The sequence below is a fragment of the Gadus morhua genome, chromosome 16 (genome assembly GCF_902167405.1).
Source record: "Gadus morhua chromosome 16, gadMor3.0, whole genome shotgun sequence".
Lineage (NCBI taxonomy): Eukaryota > Metazoa > Chordata > Actinopteri > Gadiformes > Gadidae > Gadus > Gadus morhua.
Window position 1 is genome coordinate 7,714,900 of NC_044063.1, and position 19,484 is coordinate 7,734,383.

A 19,484-nucleotide genomic window follows, 5' to 3' on the forward strand; every position below is an offset into this window, starting at 1 on the left:
CCCTGGTTAGGGCCAGACAAACAGCAGGGAATTAATACATATATGCATACATGTATCCATGCCTAGTTAGTCTACATGATAATAAATATCATGTTTTATATGTATATTGCATTTTATAATTATCCTGTTAAACATTTTTTCTATATTATATACATCATAATGTATGTGTTTTCCATAATATTCTATAAGATATATATATTGTGCTGTAATGTGTAACATGTTGTATAAGGTACTATGGTGGTATCTCCTAGTACTACTGCCGTATGGTACTTTCTGCAGTATTGTGTTCATCAATGATGTATTTTATGCTGAGATCAAAGTGGAACTGGCAGACATTAGTCCGTACCTCAGTAGAGCTTCCAAAGTGTTCTGGTGTGAGGGTGTTCTGTTGCTTTACGTGAGAGAAGGATCCTTTGAAATGTTGCTCTGAAAGCCTGTGGATAAGCGATAACAGTGTAGCTTTGTCCCCGCCTCCTTATCTGTCACTCACAGCCCACACGCCCACACAGAGGTGCAGGTCAGGCCAAGCCCCGCCCCCTGCTGATGTCACCCCTTTCCCTGCTTAGTAATGTATTTTCTCTCTCGCTCTCTCTCTCACACACACAGACACGCACTCACGCATAAACCCATGCATCTCTCACACACAAACCCATGTATCCCGCACACACGCATAGACACACAGACAAACACACACACACACACACACACACAAACCCATTCCTTACACATACACCACACATACACACAAGCACACCCACACACAAATTCGTACATCACACACACACAAAAACACACACATACATCCCACACACGTACATCACACACACACACACACACACACACACACACACACACACACACACACACACACACACACAAACAGACACACACACACACACACACACACACACACACACACACACACATACATCCATCATACACACAAACACACAGTGGTAAGGAGTTTAGGATGAGGGACCACTAGTCACCTCAACCTAGCCCCTTAACCCTATAGCTCCTTGACCCTAGCTCCCTAGCCCCTTGACCTTAGCTCCCTAGCCCCTTGACCTTAGCTCCCTAGCCCCTTAACCTATATAGGGACCACAATGGAAATAAGTCTTTGGGCTTTATTGTGTCATCCCTGACTATTTATGTATTCTAATGTAGGAGACAGAGTGTTGTTTCATATTTTATATTTAAAAAATGGTCACCTAAAATGAATCAATCAATCCTAACCCCTTGCCCCTAGCCCAAGCTCTTTGACCCTAGTGCCTTAGCCGTAGCCCCTGGACGCTAGCCCAAGCTCTTTGACCCTAGTGTTCTAGCCCTAGCCCCTGGACCCCAGTCCCTTGACCCTAGCCCCTTGACCGTAGCTCCCTAGCCTTAGCCCCTTGAACCTAGCCCGTGACACTAGCACCCTAGCCCTAGCCCCTTGATCGTACCCCCCTAGCACCTTGACACTAGCCTCCTAGCCTCTTGACCCTAGCTCCCTAGTCCCTCTACCCTTGCTCCCTAGCCTATTGACCCTTGCTTCCTAGCCCTCTAGCCCCTTGACCAAGCTCCCTACCCCAAGCCCCCTCCCCTTTACCCTATAGCCCTAGCTCCCTAGCCCCTGAATCCTAGACACCAAAACAGCAATGCAATAAAGTTAGGGTTAGTCCCTCTGTAACAATAAATTAATTAACACATTGCTTCTGAAACATATTTTATTCAAACCAAAAATTAAAAATAGAAATTCTTGGGCGGCAAAAAAGTGTGATTGAAAACAATCATTTCATTCAAAGTGAGATATGAAGGATGAATCCCATTTTTCGTATTAAATTGTGGAAGTTGGAGGCACGGGTAATTGAAGGATATGCCAATTTAAAGACGAGATTATATTCAATTAACATATCAATCATGAAACAATGAAATAAGGCATCAATCAACACGATGTAAAAGTTTTCCAGAAGAAGTTTTTGCATCCAGCTTTGCGCTCGCGGGGGGCCATCATTGGACCGGCGGCGCGCTCCAGATCCATGCGCTCGTCGTCCTGATCATCCGTCCCGAGCGCTTCGTTCTCCGCCTGCGCGAGCTCCGACAACAGCTGCGCGAGCGTGTAGCGAACGGTTTCCTAGGAAGAGAAGGAAAGGAAGTACAAAAAGAAAGAAAGTTTGTTTTCAGGGTTTCTTGGCTTCATGTTCTTATACAGTATTATCACTGTCTACCAGACGAGATGCACCCCGCCGTGCGCGCTTGTTTCAGCACCATGGACAGCTCCCCGTATACGCTATTACGCACTTAGAAGCGTAAGCAGTAGTAGTATCAGTATTAGTATTCGGATTTTCTTTCTTTTCTTTTTCCATTTACTCCACGATATCCTGACCAAAAAGTCCACGAAGTGGCGCATTAGTTGACAGCGTCGCTGCGATGCAGAACAGTTCTAACACCTGTCTACCTGGCCGTGGTAGTGCTATCTGAACATGCAGAGACATATACATATAGAGATGGAGAACTGTATTATAAGTCTGTACCTCTTGGCCTGGCATCGGAGCCAGCAGGGATCTCTGCAGGAGTTGCCGCAGCTTGGTGTCGCTCGGCGCTGCCGAGGAGCCGCTGAGCATCGCGGCACAGGAGAGCAGCAGCAGGGTGGAGCGGACCGACATCATCTTCTGTTTGGAGGGCGGTAATGAAGACGTTCAACTCTCCTTATCCCTCTCTCCGGCCAAACAGCATCTTATAAAGGCTGACTCTGACGTCAGGTGTTGATGGGGTCTCTCGATGTGCACGAGCTGTCCCCGTGAGTGATGATGTTCACGTTCACTTTCCAGCGATTAACGCTCGTGACTCGTAATGATGTCCACTTAGTGAAATGAAGTGTGCAAACATGTGATATTTTACTCAGGTACTCAATGGATTATTTCTTTAAACCATTATTTTATTATTAAAACGGTCTTTAACGATCCATTATTATAACGATTTTCATTAAAGCCTTCATTTTGTTATTTTTAACTTTTAGTAAAATATAATGTGCTGCTGGTTTGTGACGGATGAGCTCTTGGGGTGATAAATTCAGCTGTATGTTGGCCCATTTTAATTATGCCTACTTGTAGCCTACTTTATGTTCAACAAATGTTAGGTTTGAAAATATATATTCTGAAGGAACACTGTTCAGAGGAGATAATGAAGAGATTCAAAAGTATCACATTTTTAGAGGTGAACCTATTCATCTTTTAATACATATATTTACTATTATTTATAGTTTACAGATGGTGTGTCCTTCATATTTTCCCAGACGATTTCAGGGTCATTGCCTTTGTTTGTTGGATCATCCCTAGTAAGAATTTATTCTAAAGGCGGCATATTACATATTACTATTTTTGCTTTATGTCTTTAATGAGACAGGTGTTCATACACAGTTAAGATGTCAAAGGTTTAATATATATTTAATATCTCACATTTCCATTTCAATTTCCATTTAGGGCATTTAGCAGATGCTTTTATCCAAAGCGACTTACAATAAGTACATTTTTCAGAAGAAGGTAAAACAATATATTGATGTTGGTACAGTAAGGATAATAATTCTGCATAAAAAAATAAAACTAGACCTATGTTATACACTTTGTTAAGTTGTGTAGCAGCATGATACCGAAGGTTTCTGGCAATTTTGAAACCCCTAGAAATCTGTAGTTGAATCAAAGTAGTCAGTTACATTTGTTGAGGTCACATGTCCCTTTTACCCCATAGGCGTAAAGAGGCTCATTATCCTTTCAAAGTTCTTTATTAACTAAAGCTGTAAACTACCCCACATAACATTATGTATAGCTGTAAACTACCCCACATAACATAATCTGCTGTAAACGACCCCACATAACATTATCTACAGCTGTAAACTACCCCACAAAACATTATCTATAGCTGTCAACCACCCCACATAACATTATCTATAGCTGTAAACTACCCCACAAAACATTATCTATAGCTGTAAACTACCCCACATAACATAATCTACTGCTGTAAACTACCCCACAAAACATTATATATAGCTGTAAACCACCCCTCATAACATTATCTACAGCTGTAAACTACCCCACAAAACATTATCTATAGCTGTAAACCACCCCACATAACATATATAGCTGTAAAATAACCCACAAAACATTATCTATAGCTGTAAACTACCCCACATAGCATTATCTAAAGCTGTATACTGCCCCACATAACATAAACTACCCCATATAACATTATCTACAGCTGTAAACTACCCAACATAAAATTATCTATAGCTGTAAATTACCCTACATAACATAATCTACAGCTGTAAACTACCACAAATAACATTATCTACAGCTGTAATCTACCTCACATAACATTATCTACAGCTCTAAACTAGCAAACATAACATTATCTACAGCTGTAAACTACCCAAGATAACATCATATTCAACTGTAAACTACCCTTCATAACATTAGCTACAGCTGTTAACAACCCAACATAACATTATATATCTTAGAGGTTAGCGGTAACAGGTAAGAGGTAACAGGTTAGAGGTAACAGGTTAGAGGTAACAGGTAGGAGGTAACAGGTTAGAGGTAATTGGTTTGAGGTTTAAGGTAAGTGGTAAGAGGTTAGAAGTAACAGGTGAGAGGTGACAGGTTAGAGGTAACAGGTTAGAGGTAACAGGGGATGGTTAACAGGTTAGAGGTAACAGGTTAGAAGTTAGATGTTATAAATTATAGGTACAATTTCGGAAGTAAGACGTAAGAGGTTGGAGGTTATAGGTAAGGTTGGAGGTAAGAGGCTAGAGGTAAGAGGTTAGATATTAGGGTTGAGAGGCTCAAGACAGGGTTTTGCTTATGAGGTCGAAGGGTTCCTTGCTCTACAGCTTTTTACAAACTGTTCCCATGGTTCCCGGCCTGCCATTGGTCGGATGAGATTGGTTGTCTGTTAATTTAATGGTTGATTATTCCTCACGGTTGTGTGTTACTGGAGCTATTGCAGGTTCACACTAAATCTGCTCATTGCCTTTCTGCCACTCTGTCAAAGTTAGCATCGCCATAGCAACTAGTCTGAATGTTTACTGCTTTCTGCAGGGCTTCTCCAAACTCTATTAAACTGAAACTAGTTTTTATTTCCAATGCTTTAATTTAGATATCATCCTGCGGGACATATATATATATATATGCATATATATATGTATATATATATATATACATATATATATGCATATATATATGTATATATATATATATACATATATATATATATATATATATATATATATATATACATATATATATATATACATATATGTATTATATGGATATACATGAATATATATATATATATATATATATATATATATGTGTCTGTACTGTCTACCCCCTACCTGCTCCTCAATGACCTGTCTCTGTACTGCCTACCCCCTACCTGCTCCTCAATGACCTGTCACTGTACTGTCTACCCCCTACATGCTCCTCAATGACCTGTCTCTGTACCGTCAAACCCCTACCTGCTCCTCAATGACCTGTCTCTGTACCGTCAAACCCCTACCTGCTCCTCAATGACCTGTCTCTGTACTGTCTAACCCCTACCTGCTCCTCAATGACCTGTCTCTGTACTGTCTAACCCTACCAGCTCCTTAATGAACTGCCTCTGAACTGTCTAACCCTGCTGGCTCCTTCTTGGCGAGAGGAGGCGTGAGGAGGTGGAGAGCTTAAAAACCCAGCTTGCTCTTATCCTCTACTTTAGTCCTAATAAGGTATTATTATTTTTTATTGATTGTGTGTGGGTGTATAATGACTGAGTTCCATTAAATCTCTGCAGTGTGACTGGTCATTGCTTTTCACATATTAGCATGAAAGTATGGAGGGTTGTGCATGCTGTCGTACAGATTAGTATTTGAATGTGAGGGTCATATCTTATTATCTGCTGTCATAAGCGAAACAACAACGCCAGCAGGGTGTCTCATCACCCTCGCTGTCAACTAATGGACCATATTGTGGTGAAGGGGTGACATACCGTGCGTGTGTGTTTGTGTGCCTAAATTAACACGCCTCTCTTTGAAAGAGGGCAGACAGTTGTTCTTTCAGATGATTGATGAGCTTGATGGGCACATTTACCACCAGCAGGGATGATGAGGACTTAGCTCGGGTCCCCGCAGCATGGCATCGCTGTGACACAGTCTCCCCATTGTCAGTCAGACAGACAGTAGTCTGAAGACCTGCGGACAGACAGACAGCAACCCAGTGGCCTCCAGAATGACTGTCTAAATGCCCTTTGCCCTTTTAGAGTGGTGTCACTCTTTGTTATTATCAACGACTAAAACTAACAACCCACTCTGTTACGGCCATATTCCCCTTAAGAGATCACCGCAGTATTTAGTCAGAGTGCTATGAGATCTCAGTCCTAAATAATCGTATCAGTGTTGAATTTATTTCTGTTCTCTTGTTTAGTTGAAGGTGACATATTATACCACCAGGTGTGAGTATGATAAGCATTACAAGCCGTTTTGAAAATCTGCCTCTACCAGCCTATACCCAGTGGACTGAGGCAAACGTTGCTCATCTATCTAGGTGGACATGCCCACTTTTGATGTCAAAAGATGCAAAACGGCTTGTAATTGCTAATCACACTCACACCTGGTGGTAGGCCTACAATATGTCCCCTTTACAATCCCACTTGGAGAATGGTGAGTCATGTTGCTCAGAACGAAGGTCCAACATGGTGGAGCCCCGAGGACACCTACGCTCATCACGTTTCCTAATCAGACAAAAGCCTGAAGACCTTTTTTGGCTTTCTGCTAAATCTTAAATACATTGCATTTTCTTTTTTTTTACATTGCCGTTATTTTCGTTTACTTAGGCCTATCTATTTTATTGTATTTAACTTTGCCTTTATTTTCTTTACGTATCTATTATATTTTATTACTTCAATCTATCTTATTTTATTATTTCATTTTATTGTAGGCCCATGACGATGTTGCTATGTGAAGCATTTTGAGCCTGGCTCGTGTACAAAAAGGGCTAGATAAATAAAGCTGCTTTGCCTTGCCTTGAGTACATTTTACACCTTTTCAGGAACCCCGACCCAACGAAGCCGGACGCAGCTAATGCCGGCTAGCGACTTCTTTCCGTGGCCAGCGAACGCCGTCGCCGAAACGGTGGGCGAACGAGCGAACACTCGGTGGAAAAATATGGTAACCTCTGAGTGGTTTAGTGGTAGTAACGTTATCTATCCATTTCCATGTATGCTGAATCAAGACTAGTGTGGTTAATATATAAAGAAGGGAATCACAGACTTTACATCTCAAGACGCAAAAGAGAAATTTGTTGTTTCACCGGGACCGAATCTTATAAAATGTGATACAGATGTGATCTAGCCATACTAATATTGCGAAATGCTTAAACTAATGTGTACTAAAACTAATATGTGATGTACTAATGCTAATACTGTGATATGGTACTAATACTGCGATATACTAATACTGTTAGATACTAATACTGTTGGATACTAATACTAATACTAATGTGATGCTAATACAGTGATATGCTAATACTTATATAGTGGCATACTAATACTATCCAAACAATGAATCAGCCCTTTCACACTCTTTGGTCTTGTTTTAAAAACGGACAGCTCATATGCTTTCTATGTTTAATGAATAAATTAATTTATTTATACATTTTGTAATAAACTAGCAGAGCATCTCAACACCAATAAAAACAGCCCGTTACTAAACGGCTAGCAGGGTGTTACCAATACTTGGGCAGGTTGCTCAGGGGTGTGGTCTCAGAGTACCAGCTAGCAAGGAGTTGATTGGTCAGGTTGCTGAGGGGGGTGGTCCCAGAGTACCAGCTAGCAAGGTGTTGACTGGTCAGGTTGTTGTTAGCAGACAGTGAAGCCCTTCCAGTAGAAGTTCTTGCAGCCAGCCTTGCGTCCTCGTTGGAGTGTCTCGGGGGTATTATCAACAGAGCGCTCCAGCTCCGTCCCCGCTCCCCCTGTCACCATGGACACCACCTCAGCCTCCTGCTGGCTGTCACCTTCTGGCAGTGTGAGTTGGGATAGCAGGTCCTCAAGTGCACGCTTACTCCATTCCTACATTTGTACACACACACACACACACACACACACACACACACACACACACACACACACACACACACACACACACACACACACACACACACACACACACACACACACATATATATAGAAATCAAGAAAATGCATACTGAACATCTTATACACAGAAGTAATACCCATAACTAGTATGTCCTACTAGAATTCAAAACGACCCTGTACCATGTTGAACTACTTGTACTAACTGTTGACTAGAACATTAGATGAACATTTAGTGCTCTAGAAGCTGATCTAAGACTCTAGAAGCTGATTGACTAAATGTTGTTGCTGTAAGACTCTATAGAGGCTGATAGACTAACTTGTTTTTTGTAGGACTCTTGAGGCTGATAGAAGAACATGTTTTTTGTAGGACTCTAGAAGCTGATCGACTAAATGTTGTTGCTGTAAGACTCTAGAAGCTGATCGACTAACTTGTGTTTTTATAAGACTCTGGAAGCTGATCAACTAACTTCTGTTTTTGTAGTTCTCTAGAGGCTGACCGACTAACTTGTGTTGCTGTAGTTCTCTAGAAGCTGACCGACTAACTTGTGTTCCTGTAGTTCTCTAGAAGCTGACAGACTAACTTGTGTTGCTGTAGTTCTCTAGAAGCTGACCGACTAACTTGTGTTGCTGTAGTTCTCTAGAGGCTGATCTTACTTGTGTTGCTATAGATCTGTAGAAGCTGATCTTACTTGTGTTGCTATAGATCTGTAGAAGCTGATCTTACTTGTGTTGCTATAGATCTCTAGAAGCTGATCTTACTTGTGTTGTTATAGATCTGTAGAAGCTGATCTTACTTGTGTTGCTATAGATCTCTAGAAGCTGATCTTACTTGTGTTGCTATAAATCTCTAGAAGCTGATCTTACTTGTGTTGCTATAGATCTGTAGAAGCTGATTACTCACTTGTGACATGGATCCAGTAGCTGGCGTGCGCTGCTTCTGCATGCGGTCCATACTGAGAGAAGAGGTTGTCTGAGAGGCCAGAAGGAGAATCGTGGCGAGGAGAAGCACCGTAGCGGGACACTGGAGAGACTTCATGTCTGGGGAGAAGAGATCAGAAGAACATTTAAACGAGAAGCAAATAGGAATAAAAAGAGTAAAGAAGAGGAGACAACGTTCACCTACTGGGTTGGTGTCCTCTGTTATCCGTGGTACTGGTGGAGGAGGCAGAAGATCAGCAGACGAGTCCAATTGCGACGTTTCACCCAGTCTTTTAAACGGTCTCCCTCTGGTCACGTGTCATCGTTTTTTGATTGACAGCTGGCCAGTCGGGCCTGCGTGCAGCGCGATGAAGGAATGCTGGGTGATCAAAGCACTCAGTGTGTTTCTTTGTTCAGCCGTTAAGAGCATTTGACTGAAGCCTCCACAATAAAACAATTAGCTGAGATCCACACGCTTGCCTTCATCCCGGCAAACAGCCGGGATGCTCTAATGGGACAATTAGCCAAGCGTTAATAACGTGAGCAGGACTCCATTTGCTTCACAGATAAGAGCGCTTCAAACAGAGCAGTTCAAACCGCACGGCAGCAAGGAAGTCTCTCATGCCTCAAAAAATGTGTTCATTTAATCTGTTTAAATAAGGTGCCTTCTTTATTAGTTATGTAATGTAAAAGTATTAATGAACACACATCTAGGAACTGACGGTTGTGGTGAATTATGTCTTAAGCGCGTGTGCTTGCTCACCACTGTATCAACAAAACCAAAGTAAATGTTATATAATCGATAGAAATGTATTTATAAAATATAGATATGAATTTATGAATACATTAACACCTCAAAACTATATAAATGTATAATACATTCACATCTATAAACAATGTAACTTCTGGATTTGAGGTGGCACCACCTGTGTACATCCCATACCATTTTGCACTGTGTTTTTGTAATAACTGGGTTGAATATGGTCATTCAATGTTTAAGGTCAGGGTGTACATTTTGAGTGTGCACCCTTGTGATGCTTGATTTAAACCTTTTCTAAAAACTATAAAGGAAACAAACCCTGACTGACTAATCATAATCGCAAGGAGAGGGACCTGACTGGCCCCTGTCGTGGGAATTTGGACCACGTCCATCGTTTCTGGGTAAACTGTTTAAGAATAAAATAAAAACAATTTGGGTAATATATTTAAGTAATAAACATACAATGAACATACAATAATCCATCCAACAAAAATATAACAATCTGAGGCCTAATCTCAGGCCTCAGAAGGGAGTTCGTCCTGCGTCTATCTAAAAGCTTAGCAAGGAGATGTCCACTGGATTTGCACAAGCAAGGACTTCTTCTACAGTGGCACAGGTCTTGGAAATGCTGAGAACTCGTTCTATACTACTACCAAAACAGTATTTTAGCTAGACAAGTACCTACTTGTTGTAGCCTATTTTTTTTTCTCCTTTTCTTTTGGCCAACATCAAATCTATGCAATATTTCCTCATTAGTTTTGCCAATTATGATTGACATGGATTCTCACCGTGTTAAATCTTTTGTGGATCGCACAATCTCCCGGAGTCCCCCTCGGAGCCTCTCGAAAACCCGCAGGGATGATCAGTCGATCAACGTGTGGCTCGGAGGTCCTTGAGGAGAGCGGCGATCGCACTTCTGACCCCAAGTATGCTATGTGGTTGGAATTTGTACCACGTCAATAGTTTCTGAGTAAACTGTTTAAGAATAAAGAGTGACCCGAACTCATAACAATTAGGGCCATATGTGTAAATAATAAACATAAAATAACAGACAATAAACGTACATTAATCCATACAACAAAAACATAACAATCCGAGGCCTCACAATTTCCGAGACCTCCGATGGGAGTTCACCCTGCGTCCAATGCAGAAGTCCTTTCTCAAGCAAGGACATCTTATACAGTGGCACAGGTCTCGGAAATGCGAGAACAGCTCTGCTCCCCAAATGATTTGATGGAAAAATCCATAATGTGGTTTCCCCTTCATCATGTAAGCTCTGTCTCCTATTCCTTGCACTGTCTAGCCACCCTAACCTTTGTGCCTTGGGTATACCGGCCATAAGTGAGCAGGGATCCCCTTATGCATTGTTCTACTTGACGAGAACACAGGAAACTCTGTCCTTTAGGTAAACCTTGTTTGATTTGATCATTGACAATTGCACTGTGAAGTCTTATCTGTCCTAGACACAATATCTCATAAAAAAATTGTCACGACAGATGTCATAAAGGAGGAGACGTGGCAGTGACTTCTCACTTGTATCCTTTGCCCATTGACCACCCAAAGGGTGTCAGCGAAAAGGTAGAATGTGAAAAATAATTTTCCCATTACACGCAGACAAAGACAAACTGTCACACTGTATTTACTATTGTAAACTTATTTATAAGCTACATGTATTTATTAATACATTCACATTCATCAACAATGTACATGTATTTATTCATAAATGAAAATTTATAAGTTACATGTATTAATACATTAACGCTACATTAACGTTTATAAATAACTTTTATTAACATTTATAGGCTATTTTAGGAATGGTGAGATCATGGTTATTTTATATAGTTTGGTTTTTCCAGGAGGCCGAAAGCTATTGGCTTTTAGATAATTATAGATTTGTGCATAAAACCAAGCATGTCATTTTGCAGCTTTTGTTGTTTTAATAATAATAATATAATGATAATAATTATTTTTGAGTTTGAGTACTTTCTCACGCTCAAGGAAACGTTCCACACAGCTTATATGGTCATATCATATTCATTTAGCAGATGCTACATTGCATGTAACATTAAATCCTCCACAAATCGACGCACATAAAACAGTCAGATATTAAGAAAACAATCACTAAAATATCAAATCAATATGATTATATTTACAATTTAGACAAAGTCATTGAGCTGCGTGCATGGACCTGCGTGATAGATTCCTGAAGCAATATCTTCTTCTCTGTTTGGAACGTAATAGAGAAAGAAAACGCTAGCCCCCTGCTGGTTGATGAAGCCCTTGGGATGTGGACATGACCATCTTCAGTTGGCTCATTCAGTACACAATGTTTTTTTTAAGCCCACAAATTTAATGAAACGAATTACTTAATACAATAAAAAATAGATTCAGATACTGCATAACCAAAACAATTTAGACATGTGATAACAGAGTCTTTGAGTGAGAAACATATTCATACATTCCAACGTGATCCTATAGAAGAATGGAAAAGTAAAATACTATTTATATTAAAAGATAATAACTTGCACAATGAAACAAAACAAAATAAACTGATCCGAAAATTAGTTTAAACCAGCATGTCCTGCTTGTGAACTAGTATTGTTCTAATGGTTAGAGATTCCGAAGGAAAAGTAAACAGTATTGTACTAACTATTACTTCCAGATTCCCCAGCAACACAATTGTAAATAGTATTGTACCTACTAGTTGTTTAAGATTCAAGAGCAACACAACAGGTGCAAATGTAATAATTAGTGCTTCCAGATTCCACAGCAACACAACAGTAAACAGTATCGTAATAACTAGTGCTTCCAGATTCCACAGCAACACAACAGTAAACAGTATTGTACTAACTAGTGTTTCTAGAATCCACAGCAACACAATAGTTTAAAGTATTGTACTAACTAGTGGTTCTAGAATCCACAGCATGACAACAGGTCAACAGTATTGTACTAACTAATGGTTATAGTTACCACAACAGTAAACAGTATTGTACTCACGAGTGGTTACAGATTCAAGAGCACCACAACAGTAAACAGTATTGTACTAACTAGTGGTTTGAGATTCTAGAGCAACAAAAAAAGAGGCTCAACATTTGTAGGGAGTTGGAAGCCAAAGCTTCAAATTACATCTTGATGGTTGATGCAACAATAAAATGTGCTTCTTAAATCAGGGTTAAGATAGGGCATGGTGTTCTTCATTAAAATGTATGAAGAACATTAAAGTTCTTCATGATTCTTCGTTCACTTATTTATTATACCCATCAGATGAGCACCACCAAAGCCTCCGATGTATAAAATAGAATTCTGCAGAAGGTTGCAATAAACGCACCCTGTCTCCTCCCAGTGGCCAATGTAAGTACTTCAACTCTAGTCCCCGCGTCAGCTTCCACTTATAGTAAGCTTCTTTGTATTTGTTGGTACAAACATAAGTTAGGACAATGTATATAGCCGTGGGGTTAAAAATATTGATGGCAATAAAATTGTTATGGTATACGCATTATCCATTATGTTTGGCATTACAAGCAAAATTACCATGAACAAACATTCATTGTGATAGTTTATATAGTAAAGTAGTTGAAACAGTAGCAGTTATAGTAGTGTTAATAGTAGATTAGAAGTGACTACTACCAGTTTTTCTAATAGTTAATCAAGTACAAGCAGGAGTAACGCTACAATCGAGGCAGTCTCCCGAGGATACTTCAAGTGTGAGTAACGGAACCAAACAAGTATTATTCGTATTAATAGTGAGGAGGACTACCACTGCTTCATACACACTCGGCAGCGGCTGATGATGCTGCCGGGACAGTCCCCCTTCACCGTCTGGGCCCTGGGCTTACTGCAGACAGATTATAGGGCATGTACAGTATATAGTTATTATCAGGTAAAGACAGGTGCATATACAGGGTATTTCTGTAGTTATTATCACATAGTCATGTTCATACAGAGGGAACGTATATAATTATTATCAGTCAAATTTAGGCAACTCAGAACTGTGATTCCCCTTAGAAATGTCTCGGGTACAGCCCTACCCCATTGCTTCTCTTCTTCTCTGAAGCATTTCCCCCTCCACTAAACTTATTTTTGTGAGAATTCCTGGATTGCCAATACCTGAAGAGCTGCTTTGGGTCCAGGGCCGCCAGCCAGTAGCTGTAGGAGTCTGTGTAGTAGTTGCAGGTGCCTCTGCCGTGACACTCGATGAAGGGAATCTTCCTGAACTCCTGGAGGCACGACCCTGGAGAGGCCAGAGGCTGTCCAGATCCCTCTGAGCCCACGCCCGTTTGCTACAAGAACACAATTACATTCATCCGAAGAGACTTGCTATTTGTCAGAAGAAGGAGAAACAATATATGTCTGTCGGCACAGTAAGGATGTTCATAGAACCAAGTGCCAAGCTCCATCCATCGCTAGGTTAACCCATTCCCCGTAGACAACAAGGTAGCTAGGATAATACACTACACAATGCTCAGTTCTATTTTTAAGTGCCAGGACGTGCAACATACAATGAGTGTGTAAGAGGGGTGGGCTATGCAGAGTCCCTATACACAATTGACTAAGGCTTACCAATGAATCTATGTAGCAGGATGTGTGCGTACGTTGCTAATGGGTGGATGTGTGCATATGTTGCTAAGGGTTGGATGTGTGTCGCTAAGTGGTGGATGTGTACTTTATTTATCTCGGGGGGGGGGGGGGGGGGGGGGTGTTCCTCACCATGACAAACGAGTAGCCCGACCAGAGGGACTGCCACCCTGCCGGACAGACCGGGACCTGGACAGTTTGGCTATGGATGCCGATCACGTTGGACCTGGTCTCGCACACGGCACACCTGAAACATGGTAAGGGTCAGTCACACCTGTACACCCTAATCGCCTCTTACGCCCTGGCCACTGTTAAACCCACCTAGTACATCCAGACCTTTAATAGACTTGATACAGCACAGCATGGCTAGGGCTTGACTTGGACAGACCTTCATCACACAGCCTTGTATATTAATGTCAACATGAGGTTGAGGATAGCTACACCTGTACAATGTGTTTGAGTAAGAACCTCTCGGCCCAGGTTCACATGTTCAGATGGAATGCATGGTTCTGGTGGTCTTGTATGGTGGTGGTGTGTTATGTGGTGGTTGTGAGTGTGGTGGTGTGTTATTTTAGGGTTAGTATATGTTGGGGTCAGAGTTAGTGTATGTTAGGGTTAGTGTATTTGAGGGTTAATGCATGTTAGGTTAGTGTATGTTAGGGTAGGTGTATGTTAGTATTAGGTCAGTGTATGTTAGGGTTAGTTTATGTTAGGTTAGTGTATGTTAAGGTTAATGTATGTTAGGTTAGTGTATGTTAGGGTTAGTTAATGTTGGGTAAGTGTATGTTATGGTTAGTTTATGTTAGGATTAGGTTAGTATATGTTAGGGTCAGTGTATGTTAGGGTTAGTGTACGTTAGGATGAGGTTAGTGTATGTTGGGTTAGCGTATGTTAGTGTTAGTGTATGTTGGGTAAGTGCATGTTAGGGTTGATGTATGATAGGATTAGGTTAGTGTATGTTAGGGTTAATGTACTGCATGTGTTCCTACCGGCTGACATATTTCTCAAGTAAATCTCCAGAGATCATTGCCATATCACTTGGCATTGATTGGTCAGTGGACAGCCAATAGGAGTAGTCGTTGCGGGAGGCATAGCGACAGGTGCTGTCGATGTTGCAGAAGAGGAAGGGCATGGTGGTAAAGCGAGGTAGACAACTGCCCAGGGTTCCTGGAGGAGAGAGAGATCATTTTACCATGTTTATATATCGCTGTCTCTCTATCTGTCTGACTTTCTGGGTGTGTGTCTGTCCGTCTATCTGTCTGTCTATCTGCCGGTCTACCCACCTGTCTGTATGTCTGTCTCTTTTCCTGTCTGTCTGTTTGCCTTCCTGTTTGTGTTTTTTGTCTGTCTACCTGTCTCTCTGTCTGTCTACTCGTCTGTATGTTTGTCCGTTTACCTGTCTGTCTGTGTGTCTAGCTGCCTGTCTGTGTGTGTGTCTACCTGGCTGTATGTTTGTCTGTCTACCTGTCTGTCTGTGTGTGTGTCTACCTGGCTGTATGCTTGTCTGTCTACCTGTCTGTCTGTGTGTCTACCTGTCTGTCTGTGTGTGTCTACCTGTCTGTCTGTCTGTGTGTCTACCTGTCTGTCTGTGTGTCTAGCTGTCTGTCTGTGTGTCTACCTGGCTGTATGTTTGTCTGTCTACCTGTCTGTCTGTGTGTCTAGCTGCCTGTCTGTGTGTGTCTACCTGTCTGTCTGTCTGTGTGTTGGTACCTGTCTGTCTGTGTGTCTAGCTGCCGGTCTGTCTGTGTGTTGGTACCTGTCTGTCTGTGTGTCTAGCTGTCTGTCTGTGTGTGTCTACCTGTCTGTCTGTCTGTGTGTTGGTACCTGTCTGTCTGTGTGTCTAGCTGCCTGTCTGTGTGACTACCTGTCTCTCTGTGTGTCTAGCTGTCTGTCTGTGTGTGTCTACCTGTCTGTCTGTCTGTGTGTCTAGCTGCCTGTCTGTGTGTCTAGCTGCCTGTCTGTGTGTCTAGCTGCCTGTCTGTGTGTCTAGCTGCCTGTCTGTGTGTCTAGCTGCCTGTCTGTGTGTGGGTACCCAGGTCTTGTCCATGTGCTCTGTTGTTTCCGTTGATGAAGAGGAGGGAGTATCCAGAGAAGAGGAGGCGGGACCCTGCAGGGCAGAGAGGAAGGCTCTGCTGCTGGCTGTGTCTGGTGAACAGGAAGCTGTCTGGCTCCCCTCTGATGAAGGGCCCGGGGGGCCCCGGGGTCCCGGGGGGGCCCTTGGCGCCCATCAGTCCCTCATCCCCTTGAATACCTGCAGAAACAATTATCACACAGGATCTGTATTCACTGTCCAACCCCTAGCTGTCTAGCCCTGCTCCTTAATGGTCTGTCTCTGTACTGTCTAACCCCTACCTGCTCCTTAATGGTCTGTCTCTGTACTGTCTAACCCCTACCTGTTCCTTAATGACCTGTCTCTGTACTGTCTAACCCCTACCCGCTCCTTAATGACCTGTCTCTGTACTGTATAACCCCTACCTGTTCCTTAATGACCTGTCTCTGTACTGTCTAACCCCTACCTGCTCCTTAATGGTCTGCCTCTTTCCTGTCTAACCCCTACTGCCCCTTAATGACCTGCCTCTTTCCTGTCTAACCCCTACCCGCTGCTTAATGACCTGTCTCTGTACTGTCTACCCCTACCCGCTCCTCAATGACCTGTCTCTGTACTGTATAACCCCTACCTGTTCCTTAATGTCCTGTATCTGTACTGTCTAACCCCTACCTGCTCCTTAATGTCCTGTATCTGTACTGTCTAACCCCTACCTGCTCCTTAATGTCCTGTATCTGTACTGTCTAACCTAGCCTGGGTATACCCACGCTGCCTTGCGCGCAATTTCATTTTGCGCTGCTAGGCAGCCTGGATTCCATGGATCTGATTTTCGCCTGAGATAGGGAACTAATCACAGAACGGGGAGGGACGGCAAGACGACGACGACGTCTATGCGACGTGCTACATACGTCACCTGGTTAATTGATACGATTGGCTATGAGCTACGTACAGACTCATATGATAGACATTCATAGCGCTCAATAAATCTCCGGGCAATCGAAAACCACGCCTCAAATACGAGAATATGAATGCTTGGTTCCCAGACCTCTTTTCAATGTAGATTGAGATGAGGTCTAACCCCTACCTGCTCCTAAATGTCCTGTATCTCTAGTGTCAAACCCCTACCTTCTCCACACCTCACAATACAACTCCTTGATTATTCACTATCTGACATTGCATAGCATTGCATAGAAAACTTAGCTCTCCTGATTTTCTCCTCGTTCATCTCTCACCTTGTGATCCCAGAGGACCTGAGTCTCCCTTTGGTCCCGGGACTCCTGGTAGTCCAGCAGGTCCGTCTCCACCAGAAGGTCCCCCTGGCCCCGGAGAGCCTTTAGAGACCAACGCAGCATTAGATGTATCACTAGGATGCTTCACTATCCATGATGTATCTCTAGCACTTAATGTATCACTATGATGTTCCGCTGTCTATTTACTCTGTGTTATTATGACTATGATGATCATAATGTATCATCAAATTGTATAGATATAGATATAGATAGATCTATAGATTCAAACCAGTTTACGTTACCTGCAGGACCTTGCCTTCCAGCAACCCCCTGAGCCCCCACCTGTCCCTCGTATCCATGGTAACCAGGTAAGCCTTTATCTCCAGGTATTAAAAGCACTTCCTGAAAAAAGTCTTTGCCTTTGGGACCTGTTGGGGAAAGTTAATAGTAACTAGTATCTAAAACCCCAAGTAACTAGTAACCATTACCCCCAGTCACTAGTAACTATTACCCCTAGTAACTAGTAACTATTAATCCAAATAACTAGTAACTATTAGCGCCAGTTACTAGTAACTAGTACCCCCAGTAGCTTGTAACTATTACCCCCAGTCACAAGTAACTATTAGCCTTGGTTATAAATTTAACCCTCAGTTAGTAACTTAAACCCTGGAAATACTGGAAACCATTTTTTAGGGTTCTGTGGAAGTACTTTTTTTATTTATTTTTTAAGTAATCCGTTCTACAGGGTAGTTAAGTATTGACAGTAGTAATAAGTCTGGACTACAGTGAAATCAAGTAATAATAGCAGTAATAAGTCTGGACTACAGTGAAGTAATGTATTACAGTTGTAATAAGTCTGGACTAACAGCTCAGTAAAGTATTAATAGCAGTAATAAGTCTGTTATAGTGGTATGCACTATTAATAGCAATTTTAAGTCTGGACTAGTGAAGTTAAGTATTAATAGCAGCAATAAGTCTGGAGTACAGTGTAATACAGTTGATAGCAGTAATAGATGAGGACTACAGTGTAGTAATGTATTAATAGCAGAATGATGACGTGATGATGGTCTTTCAGTACCTGGCTTCCCTGTGGGTCCTGTGACACCCAGAAGACCGTCCTCCCCGGCCCTCCCTGCATCTCCCTTCTGACCTACACACACACACACACACACACACACACACACACACACACACACACACACACACACACACACACACACACACACACACACACACACACACACACACACACACACACACACACACACACACACAACCTGGGTTTATGAGGGTTAGAGTTGGGGTTATGAGGGTTATGTTTAGGGGGTATGGTTCTGGGTAGAGTTGGGGTTAAGGGATATGTTAGGGGATAGAGTTAGGGCTAGGGGGTAAGGTTAAGGCATAGAGTTGGGGATAGGGGTTGTGGTTGGGGTTCGGGTGGAGTTGGGGGTAGGTAACGGATTAGGGGAAAAGGAACAAGGTGGGGGTGGACTGTTTTGTCCAGGGGGCACTGGTAGGTAAGGGGTTAGGGTTGGAGTTAGGGGGTAAGGTTATTGTAGGGGACAGGGTTGGGGATGGGGGTTGAGGTAGAGTTAGGGTTGGGGAACGGGGATAGAGATAGGGTTAGGGTTAGGGTTGCTGCTCCTCTTACCAATGGGCCCCATGTTGCCCAGGTCCCCACTCAGGCCTTCGGGTCCTGGTTGACCTCTGCTTCCCTCTGGACCCTTGCAGCAAAAAAATAATCGGATTAACTCTACCCTTAATTGAAATCAGATCACAACTAACTAATTCACCAACTAGGATTTAATATGTCATTTACTATCCAACTAACCACTCCCAACTAAATCCTTAC

General features: G+C 42.3%; 2 protein-coding genes and 1 long non-coding RNA gene across 4 annotated transcripts in view; all 3 read right to left on the reverse strand.

Moving 5' to 3' along the window:
* Nucleotides 1-1,692: 1,692 nt before the first annotated feature.
* Nucleotides 1,693-2,789, reverse strand: sst1.1 (somatostatin 1, tandem duplicate 1). Its single transcript, XM_030381606.1, has 2 exons — nucleotides 2,514-2,789; nucleotides 1,693-2,113 (listed from the first exon to the last, which is right to left on the reverse strand). Exons 1-2 carry the CDS (start codon nucleotides 2,646-2,648, stop codon nucleotides 1,925-1,927), a joined length of 324 nt encoding a protein of 107 aa, XP_030237466.1. The 5' UTR covers nucleotides 2,649-2,789; the 3' UTR covers nucleotides 1,693-1,924.
* Nucleotides 2,790-7,821: 5,032 nt separating this feature from the next.
* Nucleotides 7,822-10,584, reverse strand: LOC115561500 (uncharacterized). 2 transcript variants are annotated; one of them, XR_003979931.1, is made up of 4 exons: nucleotides 10,570-10,584; nucleotides 9,227-9,375; nucleotides 9,005-9,141; nucleotides 7,822-8,076 (listed from the first exon to the last, which is right to left on the reverse strand). It is a non-coding gene; the product is annotated as an uncharacterized LOC115561500 (long non-coding RNA). The 2 variants fall into 2 exon arrangements; XR_003979930.1 differs by having other exon boundaries at nucleotides 9,227-9,400.
* A 1,004-nt stretch (nucleotides 10,585-11,588) lies between these two features.
* Nucleotides 11,589-19,484, reverse strand: part of col4a3 (collagen, type IV, alpha 3) — a 31,490-nt gene continuing 23,594 nt past the window's right edge. Inside the window, exons 38-46 of the mRNA XM_030380870.1 lie at nucleotides 19,284-19,356; nucleotides 18,711-18,782; nucleotides 17,935-18,060; nucleotides 17,636-17,734; nucleotides 16,389-16,607; nucleotides 15,346-15,523; nucleotides 14,489-14,603; nucleotides 13,889-14,061; nucleotides 11,589-13,616 (exon numbers count right to left, since the gene is read on the reverse strand). Of these exons, the coding sequence (XP_030236730.1) occupies nucleotides 13,535-13,616; nucleotides 13,889-14,061; nucleotides 14,489-14,603; nucleotides 15,346-15,523; nucleotides 16,389-16,607; nucleotides 17,636-17,734; nucleotides 17,935-18,060; nucleotides 18,711-18,782; nucleotides 19,284-19,356 (1,137 nt within the window). The 3' untranslated portion in view covers nucleotides 11,589-13,534. The remainder of the gene's footprint in view (nucleotides 13,617-13,888; nucleotides 14,062-14,488; nucleotides 14,604-15,345; nucleotides 15,524-16,388; nucleotides 16,608-17,635; nucleotides 17,735-17,934; nucleotides 18,061-18,710; nucleotides 18,783-19,283; nucleotides 19,357-19,484) is intronic.

Excerpts from the sequence above, each read along its gene's own strand:
- sst1.1 (XM_030381606.1), bottom strand. The coding sequence starts at position 2,648 with ATGATGTCGGTCCGCTCCACCCTGCTGCTGCTCTCCTGTGCCGCGATG. Across the intron at positions 2,114-2,513 it reads CTCCGATGCCAGGCCAAGAG|GAAACCGTTCGCTACACGCT; the intron begins GTACAGACTTAT and ends TTCTCTTCCTAG.